Raw genomic sequence first — 17,242 nt, 5'->3', positions numbered from 1 at the left:
GGCACGTTTTCCCATCTAAGGCTACCAATTAGTTTATTTCAACCATATTGTTGGAACGGTGGAAGAGGCCAGTGGAAAGACAAACCAAGACGGTTTTGGTGAAAGGGGCGCGGTGCTGCTTGCGCGCGCACACACAATTTATTTTATTTTATCTTATTCCATACTCTCAAATACAAAACAATCATACACCACCCACTAACCAAAATGGCAATCAGACCTCTATCAAAGGAGGAGATGCAGAACATCTGGATCTCAGCAGTTGCACCAGACAAACCAAAAAGGAAACATTCAATGGAAGGAAAAGTCTACACCCACCACAAAAAAACACTCACATTCCCCCAAACCTAAAAACATCACAACAGGAACAACTACAAGACAACCAGCAGAAAACCAGACAGCCCCAACCCACCACCTACGCAACCCCCCCAAAGACCCACGTCTGTACCGCCCATGAGCAGCTAGCCAATAAATCCCAAACCGATCACCCTCAGTAGACCGTTTTATCAAAAAAAAACTCAAGTAACTGGATTCACTATAGCCACCAGGGGGAGCCACTGCACCACAAAAGAACAGTCACAAACTACAAGAGACCAAAGCACTAAAGGAAACACCAGCGCTCGCCTCTCCAATCACCAATCCAACCACCAGCACTAATGCAACAGTAACTCCCCAACCCAACACCTCTGCTGATACCCAGATCCTACCAACAATACTGAATAAAATCCAACAACTATTCACGGAACTCAATAAGAACTTCATATCAACTCCACTTGCCCTCTTCATTCCACAACTGCAAAACACTATTGGACTGATGAGCACAACCCTGATGCATGCACCCCCCCATCCAGCCACCTTTGCAGAGACCTTCAACCAAAACAAGGACAAATACAGTGAATATTTCAGCAGAAGAGAGCACGAAAGGAAGAAGAACACAGATCACACCCTCACTCATACCAGTGGTCATAGACAACATCAATTACGACATCTTTACCACCAACCAATCCATCTATGAAGAACTGATCCGATGCAAACCATCGGTTTACTATCTGCAATGGAAACATGGCATAGAGAAAAGGAGGATCTGGTTCCAAAAGTGAGTTAGCTGTACCATGGAGTGGAAACACGCCATTATACGACATACACTCCCACTCAACCCTTCTTCCCCCTGGTCCAAAGACTCATTTCAGCACAAGTAAAGCCCCACCAGCCCCCACTCACTGACAAACCAAACAGCTGATTATCAAGGGGAAACTGGTGTGGCTGGAAAAACAAGGCATAACTACCACCAAAGCACTTCGTATCACCAACAACAGCCCACCACCTCCAAATATGCCAACTGCGGTGGCAAGCATCCCTCCATCTGCAAAATAATTGCCCCACCTACCTAGCCTTCACAACCACGGCACCAAGAAGCTCCCAACCAAAAAATCATTCAACGTTCCAGTCCCCCGCCCAACTCCCACATCCCACTGACCCCCCAGGACCCCAGGGATCCTATTTTAGTTTTGTTTTTTTTACTTATCTAATCCTTTTAACCTTCTTTTATGGCTACCACCTTTTTACACATTAACATCTGAGGAATAAGGAAAAATTAAAGCGAACTGACTGAAAAAAACCGGTCACTGTAACCTTCAATTACAAAACCCTCCTCAGAAAAGAAATGAAATGAAAACGGGTGTTTTTTTAAAGGCCATGAGGGCGAAGTGGCACATTTAATCAAACAAGGCATGGAATACAGAGAAACCCTTCTTAACTTCAAAACTTACATACATACATACATAAAATTTGACCTTTGAATTTAACCCATCTTAAGCATTTAGGAGAAGTGGGATGCTGTAAAGTGCCTGGCGAGCAACTTGGGGTTCAGTGTCTCGCTCAAGGACACCTCGACATGCAACCAGGAAGAGCCGGGGATCGAACCGCCAACCTTGTCATTAAAGCAGGTCCTGTTCTATCCCCTTAGGCACAGGCGTCCATCACACCTCACACAAGAAGAACTAGCAAATAATAATAATAAAAATAAATCCACACTCTTCTCATTTGATCAATATATTGTCCCACTGGAGTACAGCCCTCTGAAAAAACCCAGCAAAATCATCACCAATAACAACAGAAATGTGTTCATACTGGGAGATTTTAATGCCAAGGACAAGGATTTTAACTGAAACACTACAAACAGATCAGGAATAGCTCTAAGAGAAATATTGGACACTAGCCACCTCACTATCCTCAATATCAACGAACCTACTCACATCCACTCTGCATACTCCACCATGGACACACTGGACCTGGCACTCTCATCACCAGACCTCTCAGCCACACTCCAGGACTTCAACTACGACATCGGCAGCGACCACCATCCTCGCTACTTTCTCCCTCACGCTCCAGCACATGCCACAGGAACCACGGTACAACTACCAAAAAGCAAACTGGGAAACCTACAGGAAGCACATTGCCAAACAAACCAGAGACATCACTCAGATCCTACGCGATCACCACTCACCAGACCACTCAGCTACACATATCAGGTCAATACTCACCCAGGCGAGTTACAGTACATGCATCCCACCCTAGTATTTTTGGAGCTCTTGCCGAAATCTGTTCAGGATCCCCTTCTTTCCCACACGCACACACTAATGTGCTGTGAATCAAAAATTATACTAAAACACCTTACTTTAGAGCACACACTATCCTTTATTACTTAAAAATAATAAATATGATATTTCTTAAATTACCTAAACGAAATACTATGATGGACAAAAAACTAAAGCAACTGAAAGAATAACCAGCACTCAAAAGTATCGCACAAAAGAAAACAAATACCTGTGATGACATTTTACAAATCAATAATCAAATCAACCGGTAATGTGTTCAGGGCCCTAAGGGCCACACTTTAATTACAAATATTGCACACAAATGAAAAAATTCAAAATCAATTTTTCTGGGAGATGATCTTGCTGCAAAAGCAGTAAAGTATTTTGTTTTTTTCAGAATGCATCAGCTAGCTTTTCTTCATTTCCCCCCCCATTTATTAGTTTCCTCTTTCCTCTCTTTTAGGAAAAGTAAAATCCTCTTTTAACTCGGTGGGATCTCTGCTGACAAGCTCTGTTCTCACTTTACCTGACAGGGTCAGTAGGTGCTGCCTTAGTGGACTCTCTGCTCTCACTGTACATGATGTAGAGGTGGATGTCTCTCCATGGGGAGCTGCTGTAGTGGGTGAACACGAGGCTGGTGGTAGAATGTGTCTACCTGCAGGCAAATACAGACATTCATGCACATAGTTATATACCTGTTGTAAATTCCCTTTTATTTTTTATAATATACTGGATTTTGTGTTGTTATTTTTAGTCAGGCTCCCTTTTGGCCGTCCCAGAGTCCTAGTGTTATTCAGGTGAGAATGGCATGGATGTATAAGAGAACTGGTGGTTATAATTAGTAATACATACCAATAATGTGAAAATAATAATAGCTCAACTCTGTCCGAAGTCAATCCCACAAACACTTTGCGAAGCATTTCCACACACACACACACATTTTACTGCCCGGCTGGGCATTTATGCAAAACACATTTTTATAAAATTGCATTAATTAAAACTATAACCCTGGTGTATCCTATACACATAATTTTAATTTATCAAGTCAGAGAGGGAAATGGATAATAACAGGTCGATAACAGGTAACTGATTCATCAGCAGCAGCAGCTCGGCTGCCATCTCCCCATGCTAGCTAATTTATTGTACCCCTTCACACCGTGACTGAGGCAACGACACGCCGTGGCCGCTGGGTAGAGTTTAATCGGTTCAACTTGTGATGACCCCTGTGGTGTCATCTGGTGTGCTGTGTGATTCACCTGTCTTTGCTCTCGCTGCAGGTGATCATTAGAGCTGCTGGGAACACCCAGTTAGTTTAGGTCTCTTATGCACCTTTACAACACCCGCACACACATATTTTTCCACTCATGCACCACACACACACACACACACACACACACACTATTACAGACACCACTGATTCCCACACTCCATACTGTAAATATTTAATTCACCTTTTAATTTGGCTTCATTTGAGGGAGGGAAAGAAAGGCCTATCTTGGAAAATGGTTTCCAACCAAGGTGTGTTTTTAACAATGGATGATGATCAGATTCAACTTCATTGTCATCGCACAGGGACAACGAAATTCACTTAGCACCTAACCAGAAGTGCAAAAGAAGCATTAACGTGCAGTGTAATGTCCATATGTATAATATATAGAATGTGGAGGATAGGAAAAAGCTAAGATATATACAGTATGAACAGTATAGGGCAAGCTTTTTAGCACGACACAGATGCACCACCATTGCTAACAAAACAACGAAATGATGATTTAACATAGTCTGTGTGTATTTAAGCAGAAGTATTATATATAAAGCAGAAATCAGTGCTGCTTGAAACCAAAAATATATCTTGAGCTGTGAATCCCCTTGTTGATGGTTGCATTTCTCAAAGGATTTGACCAATCTCATTTTCCTCCTGTCACTTTGTGCTGACATTTACACACGGGCCTAGTGTCCGAGCTTCTAGCAAAGCTGGTACTCATTTTTAATTTATAAGTATTGGCTTGTCCCATCCATCAATTCGACCTGCAGACCACCTTTATAAATATCGTATAGAGTCTTCCACGCAGCCACTGTTATGTATTCATGTCAGCTCCGTCACACCCTTCAGGACAACGCGCTTCACGGACATCTGTGATGTCCGATGATGCCGCCGTGGTCTTCGCTTGCCTTTGGTCGTGAGATTGGAGCCCCTCAGTGGGAGCTTCTGTTAATGGGAGGCGGTCTAAGATGTCACTCTGTGGGGTGCAGAATGGTGATAAGCTTTGACAAATGATAATTACTCTAACCTTCATGCTTATTCACTGACCTTCTCCCTGTAGGGAAACATGTTTATTTCAGCATTACAGCAAGAACAGGCCTTTTGCCAGTCTGTCACTGAACTCCCCTGAGACACTGAACTCATCAGCATGCACCTCAAATGCAGCTTACACCAGTAAGGTTAGACTCAAAATGTGCCTTCTTTATCTCTATATCTATATCTTTTTCCCTTTGGGGGGCCAAAACAGAAACTTAATGGTGGGCCACGGGCCAAAAGCAAACACCTATTGTATATTGTTAAGATGCAAAATGGTACTAGGATCCTAAGTTCCTTGAATTGAAATGCCTTTTATCTGGAACTGTCTCTGCTTCTCTATTTTTTCTTACCTCACTCACGCCAAACTGACTTCCTGCAGTGTCATCCTGCCTGCCGTGCTCAGATTATGAAAAATAATTAATAATTAGGGATCCTACATATTTAAAGAGCATTTTTACTTCAAAAAAAGTGAAACAACATTAATAGCAATTTTTCATTTAAAAAAAAATTAATTTCAATTATTTTTCTCTACAAACATCTGGCAGGCTAAATCGAACCTTATGGCTTAAATCAGAGGTTCTCAATATTTTTTTCAGCCACGGACCCCTTACAAGATAAAGAATATACAGACATGTATGTCCCTTGGAACAATTTGACATATAGCCTATTTTTTTTTTACACTTCTAGTCTTGGTTATGTGAAAGAACAACACAAGAGAAATGCACTAGAAAGATATTACACATGTATTAAACACATTTGCAGATTCTAAAGAGTTATAGATTTGTGAGATTAGAACATAATTTATGAACAATTACACTGCAGATTTAAAAATGTAAATATAATTTGTTGAACTATGATGCCCTTTGTAAAAAAAAAAATTAAATCATGATGATTTAAATGAATGAATCTGAAAACGTTTGAGTGCCACGGACCCCATGCTGAGATTTACTGGCGTAAATGACCTAAAATCGATGGATGGTTGTATGTGGGGATGGTCCCTGTAGTGCAATGCATTTAGATGGTTGTCACACTGGGTCTCAGACGCCAGAGTAATATGGTATCCTAAATTACTTTGATATTACAGGAGGTACTGTGTATGTACTGTATGCTGTCAGCTCTCCACACACAAGAGATGAAACAAGAGTAGCTGAGCAGTCGGTGTTTTTGCAGCATGACTCTTCATCGTAAAGGTACTCTGCCGATAGTGTTGAAGCGCTGAAACACTTTATTTCGGTCAGATTGAATTTCTGATATGTTGCTATGTCTGTCGAGCTTTTGAATCTGGCGTGTCAATATGGAGTTTTCAACTATATCAGTGAGAGATATTCAAAAGGAAATAATGGAGGATTTCTGGAGTAATTGTTCTGAAATATCAGAGAGAAGTAGACGGACAGGACTAAATTATGCAGTTGAGAGCTACATTCACAGTATAGGCTCATTTGTCGGCAGAGTATAGTGAAAGAAGTGGTCCCAATGCAAGCGTCAGACACCCCACGTCTTGACAACTCACATGAAGGACAAACATATACAGGCATTGTTGAAGATTAAATTAGAAGAAAGGGAAAAATATAAGTCATTGTTTTGTACAGTCACATAACATTAAAGGAGTAGTTTAAATTTTTTTTGAAATACGCTTATACACTTTCATGCCAAGAGGGAGATAAGAAGATTAATACCACAAATGTCTGTACGGTAAATGTGAAGTTAGTTTGCACAAAGACTGGAAACAGCGTGCTGCACAGTGGGGTTTTTAGAGCTTTATTGCTGAAAACAGCTGCCTACTGAGGCTGCGAGAGTGAACCAAAACAGTATAATTGTGGGCCAGACTGTAAAGCCGAGGGGAGCTGCAGGTTCAGATGAGTAATTCTCCGTAGGATCATCGCTACGAGCGACCCCTTCCACATTGTCACATTGTTTTCACATTGATACATTGTTTCTATAAAAATATCGATGATAGCCACTTTACTCCATATTAGCCCTCCTGTAAGGTGTGAATCCTAGAGGAATAGCAGTTCCCCAAACTGTAAGGAGCGCCGCTTAAACACTGTTAGAATGGGACGCCTGCAAGGGCCAGCTGTCAATCTGCTCTGTCGACAGAGCATCAGGAAAATAGGTTTGTAGTGGAGGTGACATTCATTACAAACAGCTAAAGGCAGAGGGATGATGGGCTTTTTCTTCTGATCCGGGCAGATCTCCACCTATGTATTATTCCAAATGGCTGAGATTCTGGTGACGTGAGGATTTTACCAACAAGATCTTCAGTTTGTGAGAATTGAATGTGGAAGGGGTGTTGTGTTTATACTTTTTACAGACATATAATAACTCCAGAGCAATATTAATCTTTCGGGTAATGGACAGACTTCTGAGATATGACCAGAAACAAAGTAGGGATTTTTCGGGCTTTGGGTATCATCCGATACCGAGTACTGATCCGATACCAATGTTTAATTAATACGCGGCATACAGCCTCACTGTGTGGAAGTGACAGGGATCATTCCTTTATAAGGTAACATCAGGCTTGACTTTAACCTCGCTTTCCTCACTTTGTAAAGGAAAATGTGATCAATAAATACATAGATATACATTTATTTAATTGTTCTTTATTATTAAAATGACAAATCATACACCAGGAAAATCTTAAAATTAACAGGAATTACAACTCAAATGTAAACCTCTTTTATACAGCAACAAATTAGTCAAAACTTAAACAGGAATTCAAATTGCAGTGAATAATGTATATTGTATATAAACATAAAATTGAGTTGGTCACCGATATCCGATCCAGCAATTTGAATCGACATCAGCCCGATATCCGATCCAGTATCGGTATCGGTGCAACCCTTAACAAAGTATAAAGAGAAAAGATGCCAATTTATTTTTACTTTTAAGTTCCAAATCATTTGGTAAGCCATATGTATTGCTGGATGGATAAAAAAGTTCTTATTATACTTTCCTAACCACTTAATTGCTCTTCTGGGATAACAGAACATTTAAATATAAATAGCAGGTAATCTCAAGGCTTTTTCCTGTAAATCATCTTGTAATCCATCATGCATTTGTCTCTAACCAGCTAACAGTGAGTGACAGCCAATTAAATCTTCCCGCCCTCTATGGAAATAAAGATTAACGATTAACTGTTGCTGCCTGTACCGAACTTAGTAAATATTCGTACGGAGCTGGTTAATTTATCATTTGGGGAATGGTCTGGAAAGGTAAAGTAATTAAGACTGACCCAACACAATAATATTAGCTTGTATAATTGGATACATCAGAGATGTGGGTCGCCTGACAATTTCATTACCTCTATCTGAGAGGTTACCTGTCCAAACTAACCCCCCTCTCTGGCTTCACGGTGGTCCCCCTGCAACAGCAGCACAACTTGTTCCTCGGTTTCGTCCCTCTCAGCTCGAGATAAAAAGTTGTTTTTCATCCTCTGCTGTGGTACAATCACAGGATGACAGTCTGCACCCTGCAGCCTCGTGCATTCTCAGAGGAGATAACTGAAAGGAGTAAACTGCAAGGCTCGTGGAATTCAGCAATAAACTGTTTGTCTGCTTTGTTTAGTTTACTGTAAACCAGTATCACTCCAGGTCACAGCAGGGCTCTCTTAGCTGTGATTTGTTTCATCACTAGGGATGATGGGATCAGGGGCCTGGCTCAACCAGCTTGCCCCAGTTAAATACAGCTATTGGTAGACACCACAAGGCGTGCTTTTAGTTTGTACTGTAAACGGGGCTGAAACTGTGTTTGTGTGTTTTTTTTTCTTTTTTCGGACATGAATAGAAATAATCAGTTTGTGAGTGCAGTCAACATCGGCGTGCCGTATTATATTGAACCAGAAGATTATATAGAGGTTAAAAATTGATTTCTTCTCAGATGTTTACTGTATACAACGGACCGTAGAAATCAATGCTTGTAGAACATGAATTCAATTCTTTGTGCGTCACAGGAGCCTCTGAGAGGTCTAATCTAAGCGCCCACTCTCGTCTCCCGCTGGGATAAGACGACCCACAGCTCAGAGCAGCATGTAAACATTTACACAGCTCACCCAGGATTTAGTGCACAGTGGATCGTAGAGAAGAGTTGTTGGACTGTTACCAGTGTAAGACTGTTTTATAAGTCAGAGGTAAAAAAAAGACCTACATCCCATTTTCTTCCTCAAAGTATCGAGAAGCTTCTTTTCAAGATTTATATTTTTTAGGGCGCTTTCAAAAGCCAACATTTAATCAGTTTTATTCGAACTCTGGTGCAAGAGTTCGAATCAAAACAACTGATCCCAGACCACTTGCGAGAGGGGGTCTCGGATCGTTTCCAAGCGAACCAAAACGCAGGCTGCCTGTGCGGGCATTCAGTTGGACTCATTGGATCCACAAGAGTCTCGGCTTTCCACTCATACCCAATTTATGCAATTCCAAGACTGTTTAGGGACCCCAGTATGCAGAAATGTTCAACACATTGTTGTAACACATTTGTACAGCATGCATAAAACTGCATGGTTTTTGCCCAAAACTTCATGTGATTATCATAAAGTGGGCATGTCTGTAAAGAGGAGACTCGTGGGTACCCATAGGACCCGTTTTCATTCACATATATTGGGGTCAGAGCTCAAGGGACCCCTTCGAGAATAGCCATGCTAATCCATCCAGCCATAATTTATCGTAACTTTGGAGTGTCATTTAGCCCATTGTGCGACTTTCAAGTATGACATTGTACCAATGGATTCCTCAGGTCAGCTGTTTTCAGTGAAACAGCTGTGATAAACACTCTGTACACTACCTGCCCTGCTACAGCAGACAGAGAAAGTTAGCAACCAGCTGAACATAGTGAAGCATTTAGCTGCTAAAAAGCCAGATATTTCCCTCAGGAGTCAAAAAGGAGAGAGAATATTGGACTTACATTTGTCATGTGGAAAGATATACAACTTCAAATAAATGATAATATTGCTCAATGTCTGCTGGATGTGTACATAAGCAACAGTTTGCTAACACATTCAACATAACAACTTTATAGAGAAACAATATCAGTGTCAATATTTAATTTTAAATCAGCGGGACTGCTGAAATCTTTTCTGCCACGCTGTTGGATGGTGCATTACACTGCACAGTATATCACATACTTTACTTTTTAATAAAGTGTAATTACATTTTGGTGGACAAGCGCTGCAGACTTTAAGTTAATTTACAGCTCAGGCTGAATACATCAGAGTCATTAAAGAAAAGTTAATTGCATTTTTTAAAAAAGTTTTACAGTCTAATGAGAGTTTTTTTCCCTCGTAGTAAAGGTTAGTAGGAGAATCCCCAACAGACGTCTTATAAGTTGAGAGTTGACATTTTCTCTCCAAAGGGCATCTCCTCTCCGCAGTCTGCATCACTTCTATTGTTTCCCTCCTTTCGCTCAAGTGACATCATGGAGTGTAGATCTGCAAGATATGCGGTCCTGTGCATCCTGTCATCTTTATCCAATGGGCTACGCTTCATATGAGGCATATACATGCAGTATGTCTGTGTGATTTTGGAGTGTAAAAGTCAGAGATCCTTTATGAAATGTGATGGTGGTGACCTTCATCAACACAACACACTGCTCTTAGTTTTAATAATAAGCCCAGGAGGATGATGACTACACTGTTTGTCAGATGTCTTACATTGCTGGGATTGCATTCGAGGGGTACTTTGTATCAAACAGGATATGCTACTTTAAACTAGAACAAAAATCAGGCAATAGTATTTTCCAGGAATGATGATTTACAATCCAAGGTTATCTTGAATGACTCAAGTGCTCTTTGCTGCTGTTGTTGCAGAAAAACATAGAAAAAGACCATGTTTAAAAGCAGCTTCCATAAATCTAGCAGTCTTTGATAAATATTTAGCCTCTGAGGCATTTTGTGAAGAAAACACCGTGTAATGGAACTGAGACAACAACCTGGATGAATAACAGCATCCATACTAATGCACTCGTGTTGGGCTATTTGTCTTCTCTACACCCATGCAGTCTTTATTCACTCCATAACATAGACAGGAACAAAAAAAAACACAGTTGCCTACAGTTCCTACTCTAAGTTTGAAGATGTTTTCTGTATCGGCCTCATAATCAGCCGATCATTTTGTACTTCACACATCATGTCAGTGACTGGGAAAACAGCCAACTCAATTCCTGAGTTTATCACATCCATTAAGGCAGCAACACCCTTGACCAAAGTCACGTCTAAGACAAGAGAGGAGATGCCACTTAAAAGCAGTCCCCTGTTGTAAACATACTGTAAGCTCATCTACGGTGGCGACCAACCATAGTGAGAGTTGTTTAACAAGAATTATGATTTTGTATGATTTTTGTAAAAACAAAAGAGAAACAATCAATCCCATGTACTTCAACATACACTCCTTTATTATGGTTTATTACTGTTTTTTGTTAGGAAGTTAAACCGATCATAATTCCCTCTCTATTATCTATTTTATATTGCTGTGAAAACACCTCCTTCAAATAACTGTATTTATTCCAGTTTCTCGCTAAATTTGTACACATCATGACAATATTAGGATTTACCTTTGTCCAATTTTTACTGAATAGAGCCTGAAAGCATCATAATGTATGGCATCTCCCGTGTTGAAATTGGCATGACGAGAGCTAGTTAAACATTAGCTGCTAGCAGTCAGTAAGCAGCACAGTCCTGCACTGAGCTGAGCTGCCGATTTCAACACAGATTTGTTAATCGCAATGCAGCATTATCAGGGAAAAAATTGGTTGCGTCCCCTGGACGCGTTGATAGTGAGTTTACTGCGTCCCAAACACTTTTTCTGTCGACCCGGGGACGACGTGACAACCTCAGTCTCGAGCACTGACGGTACCTGCGGTAGCTATGAGTACCGTCAGAATTTTGGCATCGACTTGGTACCGAAGTATCGGTTCTTGTGGCATCCCTAATCTATCTATTCAGTAATATTGCTATTTAGAGATATTTTGCACAAATTCACCATTTGCATTCACAGCATAACACACTGTTATTGAGTATTTAATGCAGCCTTTAACTCATAGAGACTTTTCAATCTGTCTTACTTTAAGGAAACAGAAATGCATCATTTGAAAACCATAACTCTTATACTACAGTAAGCTTTCACATCCAAAGCATTGCCTTAAGCCTATACCACATTTTCTACAAGCACTGAAACTCATTGTTATGTTGCATTTAAATGATAATCATCACTGCTTGCAGGAATTCTTAATGAGAGTATGATGTGCATCCACTTGTTCCATGGAGCATCCGTTTTACTTCTTTGTTTATCATAAACCATGTCTGAAGTTTTAATGTAGTTCTTTTGTGGGTGTTCTGACTGCAGGAAAACAGGTGGAGCTACCTGTTTGCCTTCCTGGCGGTGCCGGCAGTGCTGCAGCTGTGTGTGCTGCCCTTCCTCCCCGAGAGTCCTCGCTACTTGCTGATAGAGAGGAAGGATGAGGCTGGAGCAGAAAGAGGTATTGTCTGCGCCGCACAAGGCTTTCATGTCTCGAATACATTTGTATTTTAAGAGCAACTTCCTGGTCTGTAGTGTACACCAACCCCAAACAAATTATTCTACAGGGGCGAGAGTGTCAAGGTACCATTGAACTAATTACCATAGTATATCAGCAGGGTATTGATAGAGTTGTTTACCAAGACCAGAGTCTCATTGATTACTTTTCCCATTGCTGAGATTTGTGGCTTTTACAGTAATTCAAGATTACTTTGGCTCAGTTTTTCTGAGAGAGTCTCTGTTGCAAAACTCTTAAAGGACTTGAAACATTGTGAATCTATCCACCTCACACAGTATATTTGCTTCATGTCCTTATGTGATATAAAGTAGATGTTTTCATTTTGTGTTTAATTGAACTCATTGGATCCACAAGAGTCTCAGCTTCACAGTCATACCCAATTTATGCATTTCCCAGACTGTTCAGGGACCCCAGTATGCAGATACTATTCAAATGGGCCCACATGAATAGGTGAAAATACATTTGTACTGCATGCATAAAACTGCATGTGATTATCATAAAGTGGGCATGTCTGTAAAGGGGAGACTCGTGGGTACACATAGTACCCGTTTTCATTCACATATCTTGAGGTCAGAGGTCAAGGGACCCCTTTGAACATGGCCATTCCAGTTTTTCCAAGCTAAAATTTAGTGTAACTTTGGAGTGTTATTTAGCCTCCTTGGCGACAAGCTAGTATGACAAGGTTGGTACCAATGGATTCTTTAGGTTTTCTAGTTTCATATGATGCCTTCACCTTCACTCACCCATCAGATTTTTAAGATGTTAATTAAAAATCGATAAAGTGTTTTTGAGAATCAATACAGTGTCACAACACATAATATTGCAATACTCAAGTGTATTGATATTTTCTTACACCCCTAGTTGCTAGGCACACATATTCCATTATTTTGAAATGCTTCACCTCCCACTCTTATTTCGCATGCGAAAGATCTTTCGTTCAGCAGCAAAGCAGATGGGCTCTGCTCAACTTCAACAAAACCTTAACCATAATCTATATATGCAATCACCACAATCTCTCCCAAACCAAATTATTTTAGTAGCTACAGTAAAGTGTAACCATGCCTCAACCATACTGTAACTTCCATGAGCAGATATTGACGCATCAATCAGCTGTTTTATAACTTTTAGTTTCAGGTCTTGCAGTCTCCTTAAAGACAAGAAAGTCTTGAAATAATGATGATTGTGAAATTATTTAGAACAGATCTATATGCATCCTCTCGCCCAACCAACATTTTAAGACCTCAGAGACTGTATGGGAGAAACTACAGTATGATCTTGGCGAATGTTGAAATGCTGTGACAGGAGAAAGCACAGCAGGGGGTAGAGGCATAGCTCCAACTGCATGTGTTAACGAAGCATGTAAAAAAATGTGACGTCAGATAGGACTTTGATCAGTTTTGTCTCTGGGGTGGTTTGAACTCTTTGATGTCTCTGTCCATTCATTATAAAGGGTACTGAAGGTTTGGTAGCTTGTGCTCTTTGTAAAGCAAAACTGATTTCTTACCTTTAAACAGAAAATATTGTCCTTACATTCAAAATGTAAGTGCATTACAATTCAAATGTAAGTCTATTGTAAAAAGGAAAAATAATAATATTTATTTAAATTACTGTCAAAATGTTGTAATATATTCACGGCTGCTATAGTGGCATAAATTACAGTTTAATGTTATATACTTTGCAGCATTGCAGTATAACTGTAGCTTAGTCTCAGGGTTGGAAATTAACTTTTTTGTCCACCTGCCATTGTGGCTGGTGGATTCCCAAACCCCACACAATAGATTACCATTGTTTTGTTGGCTGGTGAGTGAAGCAATTCAGCCACTTGTAAATTTGATTAGAATTTGGCTGGTGGCTGGTGCTAATTTCCAACCTTGCTTACTCTATTTTAGATGATTAAAGGTTCTGCACACCCATACAGGTGTTAGGGCATTGTCACACATGCGCAATTGCAGGTGAGTGACCATCGCCTGTCGCGGCATTATTTGTGCTAAATGTGGGCAATGGGGTCAACCACACACACACGTCTTTGGTATTGGTTGAGGCTGTGACTTTGCTGGTCAAAGTTCACCAAAGTTAAACTCCACGTGATGCAAAGATTCAAATTTGCTTTGCCACTAGAAGCGAATGGTGTATCCGCCCCTTCACTCATGTAGAATGGAAGTGAATGGGAGGCGAATATTCACCAATGTTAATTTCGCGCATGTCCTACCGTACCCTTAAAGTCGTTTCTGCAATGCAATGCGGAAAATCAGCATGCAAATTTTCCGCATCGACAACTATGTACACCAGGTCCGGTGTGAATTATCCGCTTTGCTGTGCTCTATTTTTACAAGGAGTTTCCTCCTAAATTGTGCCCGTGTCCACTCCACCAAGCAAAAAACTATCCAGACAGAGAATGTCTACGGGACTAACTTTAACTACTCAATACATAAACTAACCCGACCCCAAATGTGATGCTAACGTTAGCTGTTTTGGCTAGCCCCATTCCGTGACCAACATATAACGTCAGTAAAATGCATATCAGCTTCTTTATCATCTTCATCGAATCCCAGCTGCTTGGTGATTTTAAGCCATATATTGTCCTTTATTTGGTTGTTGAGGTCGTAGTGTTTGTCATACAATGTCCCATTGCACCAAAAAAAAAACAACATTTGTCTGACAGTCCGTTACCCCGAAAACAAACGGCCATTGTTCCAAGGCCCCGAAAATACACACTCTCCGTGCAACAAACAGAAGAACATGGCTAATTATTATGCAGAATGACGGTGATCAGTTGGAACCAAGAATTTCATTGGTTAAACATATATTTCCACAGGCATAAATCCGCTGAATTCGAGGTCCAAATATTTTCCCCCCTGCGCAAATCTTCTGCAGGGGTGTTTAAGCATTCATAAGAACCCACAAATTATTTTTTATAAATTTGTATGCAAGTTTTGCGATCGAAAATCTGTGCTTAATGTGAAATGGTTGTCAGGAGTTATTTTGACTGATTAGACCTCTGCTCAGGTTGAGGGTGGGTGGAGCCATGCTGAGATGTATGCAAGATCACCCAATGTACCAATAAGAGTGATAAAGTTGTAATTTGTCCTGTCCTAACAGGCGCATCAGAGATGTGAAGCATAATTAGTACATGCCCGCACAGTCCTGAGAGGGGGTCTAATCAACCAGAATAATAAGTTGATAACATGCTGTGTGCAGGGTCCTTTGAACTTACAAGTCATTAAAATATCTATGGTTTGATGCTGTGAATGAAACAAATTTTGTGGTGGAAAACCAAGGCTGATTTTGGAACCAATATGTTGAGAGAAATCTTGAAAACCATCAGGAAGAGCAAGACCTCTTTAAAAGCTAATCAAATTGGCTCTTGTAATGTCAGATACATGTTCTCTTTTGTGCCCTGTTTTTTTGGCAAATGGCATCATGAACAAATTGGCTATTAGTAGTTACTGTTTATAATGTTCCCGTGAATGAACAGACAACTATCACCCAATTACTTTAACACTGAAAAAACATCAGAGATGATGATATTCTCAGAAGTGTAAATTACACTGAATGATATCATGTGTCTCATGTCTGTGTGTTATACATACCTTAACGGTAATGTATTGATCTTTTTCATTTTATTAATAGGCTTTACAGTAACAGAATATTGATTCATATTTGATGTGAGTTTTGCGAGCAGTGATTGACAACGTCTTAGAAACTCCTCGACTCTGAGTGGTTGTTTTCCTCCGGTCTGTGAAATCTTGAAAATGCCACTGGGAACACCGGTGGACACAGAGGAATATGATTTTCTTTAGATTATCTGTCTCACGTACAACTGTCATGATATAGTGACCATCTTATACAAATACAATTTGTTTTCATCATATTTGCTCAAAGTTACCAACTTCAGCTTTAAAGATTTGTAACTCAAGAATTTGTCAATCCAAACAATACAATGTCCACGTAGCATGTGTGAAATGATTTAGGTATGTGCTCTCAACTCTCAATATGCATCCTTCCGCCCCAACCAACGAGACTATATGGGAGAAACTATAGTGTGATCTGTGTTGAGTGTTAAAATGCTGTGACAGGAAAAGGAGCAGCAGGGGGCAGAGGCGGAGCTCAAACTGCATGCGCTAACAAAGCATGTAGAAAAATGTGACATTAGATAAGACTTTTATTGTATATGTTTTGTGTCTTTGGTGGTTTGAGCTCTTTGATGTCTCTGTCCATACATTATAGATGGGCACCCTCTGAAGGTTTGGTTGCTTGTGTTCTTTGAAATATGGAACATCCTGTTTGTTATTTCGTAATATACATAAACTCATGATAAAATTATGAGATCAAGGGAACGATGAGTTTTATTCTGCGGTTTAATTTTAGAATATAAATTGATAAGACTTCTTATGTATGTACTGTAACTTTCTGGCGATTCCAGAAACGCTACAAATTCATCCAAAATACAGTGTACATATGGAATAGACTAGCTTGCTAATCATAAAACAACATTAACAAAAAGGGGGAAACAGTAATGTTTGAATTCATGAATTCATTTAAATATAGTTAGACTATTGTCAACACTGCACATGTACAGCACCTGTCTCATTCATTTGAAGATAATAACGTATTAAACAATATCTAATATAAACTAGGGCTGTCAAAGTTAACACAATAATAACGCATTAACGCAGCTTTGATATTTTCAGAGGTTGTAGCAGTTTCAGTTTTAAAGCTAGAGGATACTGGCATCATACGAAACTAGAAAACCTAAGGAATCCATTGGTACCAAACATGTCATACTAGTTTGTCGCGAAAGAGGCTAAATAACGTTCCAAATTATGCTAAA

At 40.0% G+C, this 17,242-nt stretch overlaps 2 protein-coding genes across 6 annotated transcripts in view; one reads left to right on the top strand and one right to left on the bottom strand.

The window, feature by feature from the left end:
• The window catches only part of gnrh2 (gonadotropin-releasing hormone 2), a 278,332-nt gene that overhangs the window by 123,264 nt on the left and 137,826 nt on the right, over positions 1-17,242 (bottom strand). The window lies entirely within an intron of this gene.
• Positions 1-17,242, top strand: part of slc2a9l2 (solute carrier family 2 member 9, like 2) — a 144,152-nt gene that overhangs the window by 38,962 nt on the left and 87,948 nt on the right. For all 5 annotated transcript variants that reach the window (XR_012592145.1, XR_012592166.1, XM_074621764.1 and 2 more), the window contains one exon: positions 12,222-12,354. Coding sequence is in view for 3 of the 5 variants with exons in the window: in XM_074621764.1 (XP_074477865.1) it covers positions 12,222-12,354 (133 nt within the window). In the remaining 2 variants the exon portion in view is untranslated. The remainder of the gene's footprint in view (positions 1-12,221; positions 12,355-17,242) is intronic.

Source organism: Sebastes fasciatus, chromosome 1 (genome assembly GCF_043250625.1).
Source record: "Sebastes fasciatus isolate fSebFas1 chromosome 1, fSebFas1.pri, whole genome shotgun sequence".
Lineage (NCBI taxonomy): Eukaryota > Metazoa > Chordata > Actinopteri > Perciformes > Sebastidae > Sebastes > Sebastes fasciatus.
The sequence above is the reverse complement of the archived record's forward strand: the minus strand, read 5'-3'. Positions and strand labels throughout refer to the sequence as shown.